The sequence below is a fragment of the Poecilia reticulata genome, linkage group LG8 (genome assembly GCF_000633615.1).
Source record: "Poecilia reticulata strain Guanapo linkage group LG8, Guppy_female_1.0+MT, whole genome shotgun sequence".
NCBI lineage: Eukaryota > Metazoa > Chordata > Actinopteri > Cyprinodontiformes > Poeciliidae > Poecilia > Poecilia reticulata.
In genome coordinates, this window is record NC_024338.1 from 26,614,462 (window position 1) to 26,631,514 (window position 17,053).

The 17,053-nt window shown below is 39.2% G+C and overlaps 1 protein-coding gene across 2 annotated transcripts in view; it reads right to left on the reverse strand.

Annotated features, from left to right (window-relative positions):
- Nucleotides 1-459: 459 nt before the first annotated feature.
- The window catches only part of LOC103469421 (SH3 and cysteine-rich domain-containing protein 2), a 30,986-nt gene continuing 14,392 nt past the window's right edge, over nt 460-17,053 (reverse strand). Inside the window, exons 4-11 of one of the 2 annotated variants that reach the window (XM_008417078.2) lie at nt 15,250-15,334; nt 11,728-11,843; nt 10,064-10,124; nt 9,757-9,881; nt 9,566-9,654; nt 6,890-6,941; nt 5,035-5,172; nt 460-3,915 (exon numbers count right to left, since the gene is read on the reverse strand). In XM_008417078.2, the coding sequence (XP_008415300.1) occupies nt 3,817-3,915; nt 5,035-5,172; nt 6,890-6,941; nt 9,566-9,654; nt 9,757-9,881; nt 10,064-10,124; nt 11,728-11,843; nt 15,250-15,334 (765 nt within the window). In that variant the 3' untranslated portion in view covers nt 460-3,816. The remainder of the gene's footprint in view (nt 3,916-5,034; nt 5,173-6,889; nt 6,942-9,565; nt 9,655-9,756; nt 9,882-10,063; nt 10,125-11,727; nt 11,844-15,249; nt 15,335-17,053) is intronic. The other variant, XM_008417079.2, reaches the window with a different exon arrangement.

Consider the following 17,053-nt stretch of genomic DNA (forward strand, 5'->3'; position numbering starts at 1 on the left):
CAAGTAACACAGCAGATAAAAAAATACCCTTAATACTGATATAAGCTGTGACGCACACTGATAACAAAATCTTGATTATTTGTCGAAATAAAAAAAACATTAAAACAAAAGCCTGCTCATAGTAAAAGATGTTATCACTTCTCTGATTTATGTAGCTGTGTTAATATGGTAAACGGGCCTTAATTACACTCCCTCCTGCAGTGCCATTATGTGCTATTTATACCGCAGCTGTCTTGAGCATCAGTCTGGCATTCCTCTATGCACAGCAGTGCGAGTTTGTGGCTGCAGGATGGTGCATTATGCATGGACAGCATTAAAAAAAGAGTAGAAGTGGCCTCATTTAGCACAAACACACCAGCAGAAAAACACCAGAAGCTCTGCCTTCTGTCCAGCGGATCCAAAAGATCATCAAGCATGAGTATCCGTCCCGCATGATGCTTCAGAAAACGAGCCCACAACTTTGTGTAAAGACATTTTATTGAGGTAAAGTTGAGGAACATTGACTTTGTGACACCAGACAACAGATGCTTACTTTACATTTAGAAAACCTCGGAAGTGCAATGCGACACAAACTTACGCGGAGTAAAGTAACAAGACGGTGCTGGTACATGTCGGGGTTAGCTTACACTTTTGCGCAGCCCTCTGCATGATTACTGTTACCCGTGGGAAAGATGTTCTAGTTCAGGTTTTGCTGGAAAGAGAAATATATTTCAGTCCAGTTTGGTTTGTTTTTGTTGTTGATTTGCACAGATGTTTTCCTGTTGAAAGACTTTTCGTATGTGGTAACATAAGATCCATAAGTGATTCTATTATTCAAAACATATTGGTATTTTAAATAGTTTATGTAGTGTATGGAACAGAAACATGCCCACAGCCTCATAGACCCTCCACTGTACTTAACATTGGACATTAGATACTTTTCTTTTTTTAAATCCAACCTCAGAATGGCTTAGCTTCAGTATCATTGGACCAAGGCACAGCTCTAATTGTGATGACTTTTTTTGTCCTCGTGAACCCATTGCTTTTCATGTAAGCATTTTTAGGATGTCAGTTAAGGGGTTAAAGTCCTAGTAATGTGAAGAAACTTTACAAACAGACGGCTGGCATGTAGAGAGCATCTAATTAATTTGGAGACGCCAGGCCACCAAGATTTTACCCCTTTCCGTTTTTTTACCATCTTGGTTTTTTGGGTCCTGGAACAACCTTGTCTTTCACAGTCCCATGTGTTTGTGCCTTCTTTAATTACTGCTCTGACCACACATATGAGTAAGTGTAGGCCAGCTGCTGCTTTCAGGAAGCAATATCCTGGAGATCAACCCTTAATTTGAACGGTGCTCGAAGACCCGGATAAAAAAAAGTGAGGTAACCTTTTTTTTTTTTTTTTTTTTTTAAAAAGGGGTTAAATTGCATTAACATTGTTACTTTTTAAATTAATTGAAATTGATTGGAATAGTCAGGGATCTCAGTATTGTAGCATTTGTGGTCATCCTTAACAATGAATTTGACCCTTCTGAGTTATTTTTCCATTTTTAAATCCTTCCGCATTAAAAAAATAATAATTTTAAGGCTTTTTACACATCTTTAATAATCCCTGAAGAGGATGCTGCAGATATTCTGTAAGATAATGCTGCTATTTGACAAAAAGACACAAATAACCTGGAGAATTTCATGGTGAAGTTGCAATATTTGTTTGACGACACAGATAATGGTGATAATCGGAAAAAAAACGCTACTTTTACTTTTTACAGGAGAAAATGCTTATTGATTAGACCTTTTCCAAGTTTTGATGTGTGAAATACAGATGAAAAAGTGGTTCTTTTATCTAAATGATATTTTATGACTTCTAATGTATTTTCTACTTCAAGTCATTTTCTTTGTCTTTCACATGCAAACTGTGTGTTTCCCCTAGCTGGTGGGAAGGGGTGAGGAGGGTCCTGGCTGAAGAAACGCATTAGATTAGCTGCAAAATTAATAGATGTCTAAACTATCTAAAGTGTTCTGGGATTCAAGCGAAAAAAATAAAAAAGTGTTCACTCTATATCACAGCTGACCAGTCAGTCACATCAATAACAAGAAGACAAGAAGGGCCAAACTGGGAGGGAAGGAAGGCGGGCTGACATTTGATCAATGAATGACTCCCATGCTCCCATGGGTACAGTGTTACCTCGACGCACGCCGACTCATAGCGGTTCATCGCTCGTGTCATCTCTCTCACTGTGCCGCCTCCTCCTCTGAACTGTCAGAGAAACTTAGGCTCTTCGTCACAGCCAGAGAGATCCCTAAAAATGTTGCTGCTTTTACTTTCAGGAACGGCTGGCTGCAGATCCGTTTTATTTCCTGCTGTGTTTTCAGCAGCGGTAAACTTGTTAGAAAAAGAAGAAATCGCCGGGCAGTGCTTGCGACGCCCGCAGCGGACCTCGAACGAATCCCAGCGGGCGCCAAACCTTCATGTGCGCAGCGAGCTGGTGTGTGAAAACAGGAGAACTGAGTCTTCCGCTTCGAACTTCCACACTTGTTGACACCTTTTTTCTTTTTTCCTTCTTTCTCTACGCTCACATAAAGCTTCAAAATATTGACATCAGTGAAGGAACCAACATTTTTGTAACTCGGACCAAATTCATGAAGTCAGAAGTACATGCGGGCAAAGAATACAAAATGAAAAGATCAACAAAAATTCATGGTAGATCCAGAGACTGGGATAACTAGGATTTTGCACAATTTCTTTTAGGCCCAGTTGAACTAATGTTATCTTTGTTATAAAATAATGATTTGGGTCACACTCTTTCAAAATGATTGCTATACTTAGCCAAGATTAACGTATCAAATAAAAGCTGAGTTTGGTAAAGGTAAAGTTTGGTAAAGTTGGCTTCTCGGTAAAAGCCTCAGGATACACCTGGTGCCACTTATAAAATTTTGGTTGCAAAGTACTTTGCAACCAAAATTGTTATACTCAGCATTTTTCATTGCAAGAAAACCATACCCTGATTTATAAGAGGAAGTTTAGTAAATTAATTTGTATCATTCTTGAACTGCAGTTGGACCACAAAAAAATCAGCCCAAGGGTAACAAATGGCCCCCGAGCCGCATTTTGGACACCCCTGTTCACACGGTTCGATTCTTTTAACTTCCTTTGACTTTAAATATTTCTATGTACTGGAAAAAAAACGGATTTAAACATCTGTGACAATGTCGTTGGAGCCTTCAATTTTTCTTAAAAAATGGATTCATTTTCTGCATTTTTACATTTATCAGTTAAAGCACTGGCTTTAAATTTGCATTACCTCCTTCCACCTCATCCGGAAGTTTCTCTAATGGCAGTGTAGCTTTCAGTGAATGGCAGTGGTTGTTCCTTGCAAAAAAAAGTCTGCAGTTGCAGCAGTAATACATGATAACAGCCCCAAGGGAAAAAAGCCCTGAAATGAGCAGATAGTGATGAGACACAGCGAGTGGGTAGAAGCAAGAAAAAGGACACTGACACAAGCATGATGTTCCCATAACAGCATTCAACGTCCTCCCACAGTCGGGAAAAGTGTTTTTGACGGGGCAAAACTGAACGCGATCCAAATATTCAAAGCCACATTTACCTCTGCTTCCCTTTGTCTAAGATGTTGAGTCAATCGCCGTCCTCGGGTGCAGGACAGCAGTCCAATAAATGCTCTGAGAAAACAACCGCTTGTCAGAGACGGTGGCGTCGGATCTTGGCAGGAGTGCGCATGTTTCTGTGCGGTTGCAGAGACTTGGATGGTCATTTCTCCAGAGAGCGGGGCAGAGTGCGGTGCAGACAGTTTGAGTCGAAGTGTAAAAGTGAAATAATGTTCAGATCTCCTCTATGGAGTCGGCAGGGACCAGGCCTCTCTTCTTTCCACTGCTCAGCTTCAGAAAAATTTCCCCATCTTCTCTCTTCCCAACGCAAATCTAAAACGAGGAGATGAAAGGAAAATGAGGAGAACACGAATACGGGGAGACTCTCAGTGAATGTTTGGAATCACTTATTATGAGGATGATTTAGTGCATCTATGGCCGCAACACAAATGACGTTATTACTCATTCTCTCTGCAGGTCAAGCACAGAATGTCATATCCATTATTCTGGTTCGAAGGTAATGTTCTGATCATTTACTGCTCACAGACCGGAAGACCTTGAGCTTCCATCTAGAACTTCATCTTTGTTTTCTATGAAAAAAAAAACCTACAAAGTTGGGTCATTTTAGAAATATGTTTTCAGTTTAATTATTCATCATTTTTGGGTTTACCAGTTATTACTATAATTCATGTTTTAGTTGTGGTTTAAAGACATCCTTAATAAGTAATCGTTGCCAGTTAGTGGTTAATTGGAGGGTCTTAAATAATTTTTTACAAAGTTTTTCAGAACTTTCCCTCTTCTCCATGTGGTTAAAGCAGCATCTCTGATCAAAACCTACTGAAAAGAGACAAATGTTAGATATATGTGAAGCTGTACTACCAACAAAGCCAGATATGCTGTTTTTTTCTGGGCCCAGTGAGACCGCTTTGAAAATTGATTCAGTTTATTTGTTAACACCACCCGTTTGTCTAAAGGCAAACATTCCTGAGAGACATTTAATCTGTAATTAGATCCAAAATATAAAAAAGGGTCTCACTTTTTTGCCTCATTGAAATTTTGGGTCAATTTTGAAAGGCTATTCTCTCTGTCTTTATTCAAAAATGCCTGCTTTAAGTTAACTAATTAAGTTAACTAATTTGACTACCTGTGTTTGTCAGTAAAATTTGATTCGTAACATTCTTAAATTGTAGTCTGAGGCCACACAAAATTATTTCAAAAGCCATGAATGGTCCCCGGGTCGCACATCGGACAACCCTGTTCTCGGATAACAGAGGGAAACTCGGGGGGGAGAGTTGAACTGTTTTTTCTTTCCTAAAATAGCATCACATCTGGTTAATGTTTTTTTCTCTCTCTCGCTCTAAGATTGCAGCTAATTAGAGTATTTTTGTTTGCCTCATGAGAGCTAGGTTTGCAAAGAAGAATGTTAGCAATCCATTAGCATTATTGGGTTACCTGCGACTCTCTCACTGCCATGTGTCCCTTTTCTCTGTTTCCGGGAACGCTCTGCACGACCCGCCAGACCCGCTCGCCTGGTCGGACCCTCTGCACAAAGTTGGCAGGGAAGAAGCCGACTCTGTCACCACTTTTACCCTGGAGAACACAAAGGAACACAACTTCAATCACACAAAATCAGAAAATCATTTCATTATTAACAACTAAAGTTGTTTTTCTGCGAGTCCTAAATGTTTTTTTTGTTTTTTTTTTGCAGTTGGGAAAATCTTGTTGGCCCCAGTATGAAAACTCACATGCAAATTTACTGTTTATTGGGGGAAGAAATAGTTACTTTTATTATCATTTTAGTTTTGTAACAACATAGGCAACATCAATAGGTCAAAATGGATTCACAGAAACCAGTTGTACAGAGTTTAACCTGAGCTTGACTGGAGTCTGAACTCTTACTACACACGATTATGACAAACGACAAAAATGCAGTCGTGGCAAATTGAATGTGCAAGTGTCGGAAGTGTGTGTTCAACTCTATTCTGTAACAAATCCGCAACATTAAAATGTTTTGATTTATTTATCCAAAATATCTTTGAAAAATAAAAGAATGGGAGCTCATCAAGCTAATTCTCTGCAGATAAAATGAGCAGCGTTGTTCTGAAAGCTCTATTGAGGCGAATTAAAGCTTCATATTTGAATTAGATTTTGATCAACCATCTTTTGTTTTGTTTTTCTTTCCACGATAATAATTTATACTTAAGCTTTCAGTTTCTTTCCAGAAAGTTTTGAAGATTTGCATCAAGCTGAAAATATTTCTCTCAAATATCTGACAGCAAATAAGTAATCCTAACTCGTTCTCTGAAGATATATGGAGACTCTGAATAGTTCGGGGAAATCTTTTTGTTTGTTGGAAGAAAAGATGATTACTCCCTTTTTTAATTTCTGCAATTCAGAGTGACTGTCATCTTCTGCCTAATTATTTAGTGAAGGCGCCTTTGTTTTTCATTTCAATCAAATCCTTGTGGAACTCGGTGATAAATCACAAAGGCGGCAGAGTTATGCGCGGAGTTATTGTCCATGCATTCAAGCAAAGATAAGAACAATCGATTATTTTCTAACCGGGCCGATGCAAAGAGACGGTAAGTGTCGAGATGCCAGTGACAACAATTCAATGTTTGCTGCTGACTGCCGTAGGTGTATCCATGTTTATAGAAGCGATTCACAGCCTGCGCATTAGTAATGAACAGATGATTCACAAACGATACATAATTTAAAGATTCCTTGCTCAAGAATCTGTTGACAGTGTTTTGATGCTGCTGTTTTATATGAGGCAACAGAAGTTATATGTGAAGCAAATACAAGGTCTGCTGATGAAAGATACAGACTTTGTGCATTATTTAGTCTAAGTAAACCTTGCTTTTAGTCTGGAGCTGAAACACAGACACACACGCACACACACACACACACACGCACACACACACACACACACACACACACACACACACACACACATTAACATTTCTCCGTTGGGAGTGTGTGGAGCTCATTACCGACTCAATAAACACCTTGTTGAGGCTGAAACACTAGTCATGTTCATTATGCTAAACTCTTTTGGTAATTTTCAGAGGAAATTATGTTCTATTTCAGAAAGTGGCTGTCTGCATGTTTATGAAAAAGGGAGCAGGTGTTACGCACTAAAGGTTTGATTTGAAGATTTGAATTAGCACATGTGCACAATAAATGTGCACTCACACACCTACACCCAAAGTGGCACAAAAATGCACATGCACACGCACACACACACACACACACGTGCGCACACACACACACACACGTGCGCACACACACACACCGTGAGACCCACCTTCCACCACTCCTCATTAGAGTCGTCTGTGACCTGCACCCGATCGCCAGGACTATTGGAGGAAAAAACATGAGAGTTTTTAAAAAGATGCATGATTGGGATGAGGGGAAAAAAAGGTGGAGAAGGAGACGAGACGTGGGGATACATGGCAGACAGATGAGGCACTGCAAGAGCACAGAAAGCGAGCTGAGCTGAAGCCCAAAAGATAACATTATCTAACTGACAAAAAGCTGTAGAGCCCATGGTTACAAAGCCACATCAGTTAAAAAGCGCCCGAGTCTTTGTGTCTTTTTTTACAAAGGTGACAAAGACACGGGAGTCGTAAGTTGTACGTGTTGGACTGTGCAGTTCCTGCTGCAGTGCTGATGAAAACACGGCTCAGTCTGCAGCCGACCCAACCTGGCCTGCAGTTTTATTGTGCTGCCGGGTTTTGATGAGACCCTTTTGTGCAGCTGCCACTGTCCCAGATACACAGGGAGGAATTATGCTCCAATTGCTTGTCTGCACATCAGTTCTCCTGAGTGTCAGGACTGAACAGTGTGTTATACAGTGAGATGATATCATATATCATACAGTCATAATCTCAACTCTAGAAATATAAGTAGAAATATTGTTCTGGTAATTGTTGCTAAAACACAGTTATTGAATGCATTTTGGAGCCACTTTTCCCAACAATGAGAACTTTTATTTTCTTTTTTTTTTAAAGTTTATTGCTATATCTTCAAGGTAACTGTGGGATTAACCTACTTTAAGCCATGACTGTGAAAACTCCAGCTATGCTTGATGGCAAGAAGAAGAAGCACTTTTAATGCAAAATAAGACAGTGGCTCCAAATCTACAACATCATCTACCTATATTTTTATTATTTTTGCTGACATACATATCAACATATATCAACAATAATTTCTTGTCTTAATATGTCTCATTTTCTTTTTGTGCTTAGAGGAGAAATGAATGTCTTTCAGATGTTAGTTATTTGCAGTATATAGGTTTTTGTTTTGTTTTTCAGGTTTGATAATTCTGATACTTTTAAGCACCCACTGCACAACATGCTATTATGGTCTAGGCACGAATTAAAATGCATAAAATGGTGAAATACTTTTAACTTGATAAAATCTCTGACTTGCCTTTTGAACAGAACTTTGGCATAAGAACTTCATCAGGACACCAGACTGACTTAAAGTCATGTTTTAGCCTTCTGATGACAATCCTTAGATTATTAAACAGCGTTTTTGAAACTGAAGCTATTGTAGGACATTATGTGATTTTTTCTTTTGCATGTGAATATAAGTCAAAAGTTCTTGAAAATAATCATTTTTCCTGCTAGTTTAAATCCCAGTGAGCTTTTGAAATGAATGTTCTCTTGTCTGTTTTCTTAGAAAGATTGAAAAGACATTCTTCTCATTTGTTTTCGAACTCTCTTTCTCCCCAGAACGCACACAATAGGTTTAGAAAAAGTAAAATTTATTTTACTGAAGTGGATCCAATGAACTGTGCAGTTTCTCTGAGTTAAACTCTCGATGATTAAAAACTCAGAAGAGAGAGGGAAAGATGGATGGATGGATGGATGGATGGATGGATGGATGGATGGATGGATGGATGGATGGATGGATGGATGGATGGATGGATGGATGGATGGATGNTGGATGGATGGATGGATGGATGGATGGATGGATGGATGGATGGATGGATGGATGGATGGATGGATGGATGGATGGATGGATGGATGGATGGTTATTGAAATTTATTCTCTATTCTTATTAGTGACAAGATCTAGTATAATAATTATGTTTTTATTGGAGTATCAATGTTGTGTTAAATATATTTTTCATATATTTTTGATTTGATTTGTACTTATCTCCATCTAAAGTACAAGATTGTTTGCTAATTAAGTAAAAACACGGTCACTTCAGATTAGAAAATAACAAAAGAGTCAGAGTTAACTGTTTATTTCACCTCATTTAAATTTAAAATTTAAATGGATTTTGTGCTTCCTGTTTTCTGAGTGAATCATGGGAACTGAAATAAAACTGGACTGCTGTCCAAGCCGGTTGTAAAGTTTTTCATCTTCGCCCGTCCTGGGAGAAGCACATCCCCCTTTCTTTAAATTCTGCACTCATACACTCGGAGCTGGATCACAGATGGCTCTTAACAGTCTCGGTGCTTTGCTTTTGTGAGAGCTGTCCTCTAACCATCAATACAATCTCAGAATACCCTCACATCACAAGGTCTGCCCACAATCCTCTTTTCTCGTCCTTCATCTCTCAGAACTTCTACTTTGATTTTTGCCCTTTGGTTGTCGTGGCTATTTCTTACTTTCACTATTCTGTGCGATTTCCTTCCTCGTCTGTCTTTCCTTTCTCAGTAGCTCATCATCTCCATCCTCTCCCTTGCTTGGAGCACAGCTAATCTACGCTACTTCTACATGGGAGCAACAAAGGGATCCAAATTTATAATTAATTGTCCTTAGGGGCGCCCTGAAATTGTCCTCTAAAACTGACGGGGACATTTTATCCTGCAGGAATAACCACCAGGGCAAATCATAGGGAGAAACTATAAACACAGACAGCAGCAAAACATGCTGACACACAAGCACATGTCCTCACTTGCGGTCATGTAGTCACAGAAACCCCCCCCCAAAAAAAAACAACCTTTTGTTGTCTGGCTTTTACTCACTGTAGTTCCAGGTCATTCAGCTCCTGAGGCAGGAACCTGTAGAGTGCTACATAGGTGTGGATGGAGTGGACTTCAATGCGCTTGGGCACCTGGATACGGGGTTATTCGGGATGCGAGACAGAAACGCAAACGCCAGAAATGAAACAACAAAGGCTGACCTTCACAGAGTGGCTGACTGAACAGAGCTTTACCTTTGAACTGCTGTCCTCTGCAGGAATCTCTGCTTGCTCGCAGCTCTGCTCCACCACCTCCTCCATCTCTTGCTCTGGATCGGCGGCATCTGGATCAGCGGTGTCTGGAAGCGGCGCGAGAATTTCTGAGAAAGTAGCGAAAAATAAAAAGACCCTTTTTTTATTATGCGGTTGAATTTATTTTTTTTTAACAAGCAAACAAATGAAATATCTTTCTCATGCAGGCAGTCATGCACAGGTAAACGCAGCAGAGACATTGACCCACACACACACACAGCACATTTCACATACACATAGCAGCGTTTACCCCCTGTCTCCTGAGTTATCTCCTCCTCCATGCTGCACTGTCTCTCCTCACCTCCCTCCCCCTTGAAATAAAGAGGAAACAATAAAATGTTAGCACCCAGCTGCCAAAGACAACGTACATTTGCTCAACAGATGTATAATCAGTTTGTTGTCCTCCGTTAAGAATACGATTTTCTGAATCATCTCAGCTGACTTTGCCAGAGACGATGATGGTAGAGAAACTGGGGGTTTAAATTTAGGCAGGGAACATTGAAATCATAATTATACATAAGAATACATCTTACTGTAAGTGCTTAATGGCAGTCTTCACCGTCAAACTGAAACAAGCAGTTGTCAGGTTTAGTGAGCAGTTACTAATTCACTTAGTGGTGGATTGATTTGGATAGATTTGCTCCCTTATTAAATGAAATCATTAGTAAAAACTTCTTTTTGTGTTTTTTTTTCCCATGTTACAAACTAACATGGGAACATTTAAGTGAAGTGTGGACTGTAATGGGTGATCGTACAAAAAGATGCAACAGTGAAGGAGAGCAAAATAAATAGTGCAGACATCTAGTGTATATGGCAAATATTAGTACAAAAACAAAACATAAAAATGTGTAAACTTCTTAATGGTGGAATGCAGTCAGTATGAAAAAAATGAGAGAAGCAAACAACTATAAACATGAAAAGCAACATTAACATTAACATAAACGGAACAAGAGATAGTCATTCAACAAATCAAAACACAAAAGAATACACTGTAAAACAGTTGAATTGCATTTACTTGTGTCTATCTTCTACTCTTTAAGTCAAATAAATGTAGCAAGTGTTAGATTTTTAACCTAAATGTGTGAGTTTCCGAAAGATAAACGTACAGTAGTAAGTTGTGTTAGCTTTTTATTAATTTTGTCAAAGCTCCAAGGGTTGAACAAACTAGAGATTTTGGGTTAGCCAGTTAATAAAATTGAAAGAAGAAAAAGCCAGGAGTGGGAACTATTTCCCAGAGTGCTTAGCGGCTCGTTTTTGGACCCTGAGATGGAAGTGTGTTACGTTGATCTGACTCTTATGTTTTATTAAGGTAAATGTTTATTTTAATGCAACTGACAGTTTGCAAAGCTAGGGCATAATGTTCTGTTCACACTAAATGTTTTTATTTTAATTTGACATTGTGAGTAAAAATGATAGAAAAACGTATACTCTAACTAGGAGAGAAAAACAATGTTAGACAACTCGTCTCTTGTTGTTAAATCAACTTTATAAACTTCAATTTCTGAGTTTAAACCAATGCAATTTTCTTGTTTACTTAACTTGCATTTTCAAGGCAGCAGGTGGACTTTCACTGCTGCCTTCAAATGTTTTACAGTGTAGTAGTGACCAGTTTCCCTCCTATGTCCATTTCTACAATGTCCTAAACCTCTTTATTTGACATTTTGAATTGTTTTGGCTAAATATTACATTATGCTTCACGTTTACACCTTTAAAAAAAAAAAACATAAAATGATTCCGTAAAACTCCCAGTAGAAATTTACAACGTAGTAAATGTTCTGTACCATGAATTTGTATGTATGACCTCAGTACCTGGTCAGTGATTCAATGGGACCGGAGCCATCAAACCCAGTTTTATGGCTAAGACACACATTCAACTGTCCTCTACCCTCACTGACAGGGGAGTTGATGCCGTACCAAGCTGCGTGTTGGCGATTCTGATAAACTGCCAAAACTGGAACGGCTCATCTGTGCCAAGGACGTCCCGTAGCGTAAGGCGGCATACACGGGGTCTACACGCATCCGCGCAGCCTCTGAAACCACACACACCACACAAACACACATTTACGCCTGAGTAAAAATCACACCCATAAATTATTAATTAACTCCAAGCTTCTGCTGCAGACACGCCACAATTAGGATGACACGCTGAGATAATGCTGTACATCACAGATATTGTGCCTGTGAGAATCTGGAGGAAGCGGGCTAAATATAACAGCAGTAATGCATTCAGTCCCGGGCCAAAGTGACCCACTTAACATCTGAAAGTGTGCAGCAGCCAAAAGTTAAGAAGACATCAAGACAGTCTAATAACTCTACTGAGTCTTAGTTTAAGGGCTGTGATATATCTGGAGCTGTAGTGAGTACAAAGAGAATAAGATAAGATATTTAAAATATGGAAATCCCCTCAAAGTCTTCATCTCTGCGTTTCATGTCGACTGCAATGCTCAGTGCTACCGCAGCATATTCTAGGTTAGGAATGAGATTTTCTGCTCCTATTTCCATCCACCTCGACATAAGTGGAATGGAAGGCAGAGGGATTTTTTTTTTTTTTTTTTTTTGCTATAGTTGCACATATGTTTGTGTGCAAGTGTGTATGTCTGTGTAGGATGAAGCAGCAACGATTTGCAATTTCATACCGAATGAAATACCACTGTGCTGTCATCAGAAAAATTCACCGGGAATCCAAAAAATTGAAATTCTGACACAAGACTGAAATCAGACGAGTATTTAGGGGTGAACTTCCCTGGAGGAAGTGAAATAATCACAGAGGACTAAATAAACCTCGCTCACAGACTTTCAGCTTCAGACAAATCCCTCTCTTATACCAGGGAGAAGACCTTGTTTTTTATTTTTTTTATTTGTATCTTTCTGAACAAGTATCTGGCTGTCTTTTCTTTCTGTAACCTTAGCATCTAAACATAAAAGTTGATTCTTGTTTTAGCATGTCCCACATTGTACTGTCAAAACAAGACTGCGACCTAAAGCACCAACTGTCCTTCACCATACTCTTGGAGTTCTCCACTTGTCAAAGTAAATCTGCTGGGTTTCTCCTTGGCGCTCAGACAAAAATTATAATTGGTACACCGCCAGACAGGACACGAAAAAAAAGTCATGTTCTTAATAAAGCTAAGAAAAGGTTTCACAAATTACAAACTGTGTTTCAGAGTCCTAATTAGTGTAGTATACATCGGCCCATGTCTGACTAGTAGACGTTGCATTGTTTTGTGCCCATCATATTTTAATCCCAAAACATATTTGTTTTCAAATAGGCAATATAAATTTTAGGAAATATTAAAATGAAATCTCTCTTTAACACTGATGAAAACCGTGAAGTAGATGCAAACACCAGTTGTGATATTCTCGCAGTGTTTACAAGCTATTTGTAGTTTATCTCTCACTCTGTCACATAAAAGATTAAAAAGAAATGGAGGCTAAATTGTTTTATGCCTTACAGTTATTAGCTTGCATGACGAGAAGCTTTTATTTGTTGACTATCAGCACTGCAGAGAAACTCATACATACACTGCTTCCTCTCCTACCACCTGAACCATCAATGAGAACGGAGTGGAGTAGATAGTAGCACACAGAAAACTTTAATCATCCTACCAAATCATACGCTAAGAGCAGTTGGATAACCGTTTGTGGGACGGACTTTGTTTTCAAGAGAACCATTTTGACATTTTAATACCATAGGATGTTTTTACAGTCTTAACAATATCATAGTGATCAAGAGTAACATTACTTCTGTATTTTCGTAAGTAGCAGGACATTGTGAGTTTGACAGATTGCAGACTCAGCAGGCTTTGGCAGAAACCCATCCTTTGAGGTGATGGAGCTGCCGGTTGATCGTATCCTGATGCATGAGTAGTACAAAACGTCCCAGCATGAGATGCTGCGACTTAGTCAGCACTGTGTACTTCACACGAGGTGAGGCGCTACAGTACCTGCCAGGGGTGTAACGACATATAGTGAWAWGAAAACTTGTGATATTAAAACACCACAAAACGTCTTCTCAGACTGAAGTGTCTCGCGAAGCCCCTGGCCAATTTGCTGTCAGTGTGTGACTTTGATGAAAAGCCAGGGAGCTGACAGGAGACATTGGACTCACATAAGTACCTTGGTGTTTACCTAAGCAATAAACTTGATTGGAGCCACAACCATGATGGTCTTTACAGAATGGACTATCTTCTGTGAACAATGAGGTTTGATGAAACCAAATCATCGAGTGCTGAGACAAAGCAGTTAAATGAGCTCAATCGGAAAGCCAGCTAAAGGTGTGAAAATAAAGGTAAAGTGTTGTATAATATTTGTGTAGAAAGAACAAGGGAGTAGAATGTTGAACGCCACAAGATCAACGTTTTATTTGCCATCACTGTTTCGTTTAAGTTTTTTTTTTTTTTTTCCATTTTTATGACTGAAGTGAACTCCTGAAATCTAAAGTTAAGTTATTTGAGTCTTTCCACAATGACCAAAAAACTACTGGCTGAATTTTCAGCAGACTTTATCTTAAATGTAAATCTAACTGTTGTCAATTCAGCAGTTTAGGATGTGAAAGAAGTTTATCTTCAGTGCAGACAGAGCGTCTGCATCGTGTAGMTTGAGGATAAATAACGTTAACCTCATGCAGCAACAAAAGTTCAGCGCATATGGCRTTGAAATGCAAGGCAGATCGGCTGAAGTGTAACAGGAGCATTAGTTTTTTTTCCAATTAAATCAGTGAAATTGTATCTCTACTCATTCTTGTAAACTCGGTATTATATCACTTCATGAGCTGGCTATATCGTTACACTCCTCCTCGCTACCTCTGTTTTCTTCCCCAAGGAAAACAGCGGCTCATCAAAAGATAAAGAAAAAAAGGAATATTTTGGAGTCCTGTTAGGCAATGGTGTAAAAGCAGAGCTTTGGAAATTCAACGTGTGTTCAAAACCTAATTTATGAGGTGCAACCACATCTCAGGAGAGAGTTGGAAAGAGCTCATGCTGATCATAAATTAGGAAGCATTTCAATGTTTATAGAGATTTCAAACATGCAAACTGCAGTGCCTGTCTTTAAGCTTCAACAGTCCGGGGTTATACGACGCAAATCATAAACAGATAAAAAAAAACATAAACATCACAGCTTGTAAATGTTTATTCACATACTTTCAGAGTGCAGAGCATCCACCAGCCTCCCAGAAAGGCTGAAGTTGTTCTTCTCCTTTATCTTTTTCCCACTTCATGCTTCCGTGGTTGTAAGGTGAGAGGGAGGTGGCTCTGGGTTTGTTACGGTACAAATGGAAGCGCACAAAAAAAATCTAAAAATACCCCAAATCACTAGACAGAGCAAAGTCACAAACAAAAGCACAGAGACGCAAACAAACCTGTGCACCCACTGTAACAAACACACACACACACACACACATACACACATGCACGCAAGCACTCTCCGAATGCTCACCCTGGCTTGGCTGAACTTCCTTGACGACAGCCAATTGGTCATTGACGAGCATCGGCGAGCTGAAGTTTCGCTTGAACGCTCCGGACTAAAGGAGGAGAGAAGAAAGCAGAATGACTTTTTCAGCTTCCATTACTTCCTGTGTACAGATCTGGAGCATGGGAAAATGGACTCGACTGCAAAGCGATTTTAGGAGCCCAATAAAGTCATATGAAAATAGCTGGATCAAAAACACAAAAAGGCACACTGACGAGCATGAGAGCGCTGCCAGAGCCGAGCACCTGCTGCGGGAAGAAGAAATTATTTCTGTGCTTATCCGCTGCCTACGATGGTGAACAATAAATTCACTCGACGACTTTTGTGTACGCATTGCTTAGATACAAGCATGGACAAGGACGCCTGTGTTTGTGAGTCCCTGTGATTGCAATTTCACACTGAATTAAGCACAGTAAGTGTCTCAGCTGAGACCAGTTTGTCTCTGTCTTTACTTGCAAATCTAGACGCGCTGAGTCTCTTTGCCACGTTGAGAAAGAAAACTAAATGTTTCTCCTTATAATAGGATGTATTTTACCTTTCCGTGCCCTTTCCACTACCATGCATCTCCTCCTGATTGTAGAAAGCTGTCAAACTGCGGTGAGCCGTCTTCAACAAAGTGCTCTTTAAATGTTCACAGTTGCTCTCAGAAGGTCTCGTCTCCTGCTGCATGCTAATGTTTTCGCCTATCCACAAGAAAAGTTACTAGATATCAAACTTTGAAATCACTGGAGGGAAAATTTGTAATTCCCTTGCATAGTATGTTTTTTTTTGACAACCAAATCTATGTATCATTGCAATTGATAACGGTTTGGTCTAAAATAATTAAAAATGTCAATGTTTTTGACAAAAGTCAACCACTATAAGTCACGGCTTGTGACATCTGAATAAATATTATATGAATATGTCAGCAGTTAGATTAAATGTGGTTGGATATTAGTACCCAGATCTGATGACTAAACTGATTATGACTTCGGATTGGAGTGATGTATTTATTTTTAACAACTGCAAGAAAAATAAAATCACAACAAAAAAAAAAACCCGGTGGTAAAGCAGTACAGACCTCCATCGTAGGAAAAATAAATGATTCTGGTCGATAATGTGACACGAGGCAGCGAAATTCGACAGGACATGGTGAGGTTTGAAAGGGAGCAGCAAGGGAATTTTGCAGATATCCTACAGAGATTGTGAAGCACTTTCATCTAGTCTCTGACTTTTTTCCTGACAGACACTTCAGATGAAGATCAGACAGAGGGAGAGCAGAAGCTGCAAAGGTTTCAACCTTACTTGTTTGAGTTAGAGTTTTACTCAGACTCTCCACAAACCCGCAACAGCCTTTCTGGGTTTTAACTAGACCTTCCATATTTCATTTACTGCTGCAAAACCCAGATGATTCTGGTTCTGTTCAAATAGGTTTTTCCATAATTCACTTGTTACATTGAGTATAAGAAGCGTTTGCATGTATTAAATGAAAAAGTAGTTGTGTTGCTTATTCACATTGCTTCTCATTTCTTCTTCGGGATTTTGTTCATCAATTGGTAATTATTCTAAATAAGCTGAGGGCTTAAAGTCTAATTTGTATTTTTGCTTTGGCTTTGCAGTGTGAGGCCAAATGTATGTTCTGAAGGTAGATTCAGTAATTAACACCTCGACTCATGTTTCATTTTTAATATTTTTTTAGGTTTTTTAATGTGGAGCTTTTTGTTTTAGTTAATTTGGTCATATTTTCCCCACACTTGTGACAAGGAATCTATAGTATGGGAGAAACTGTAAA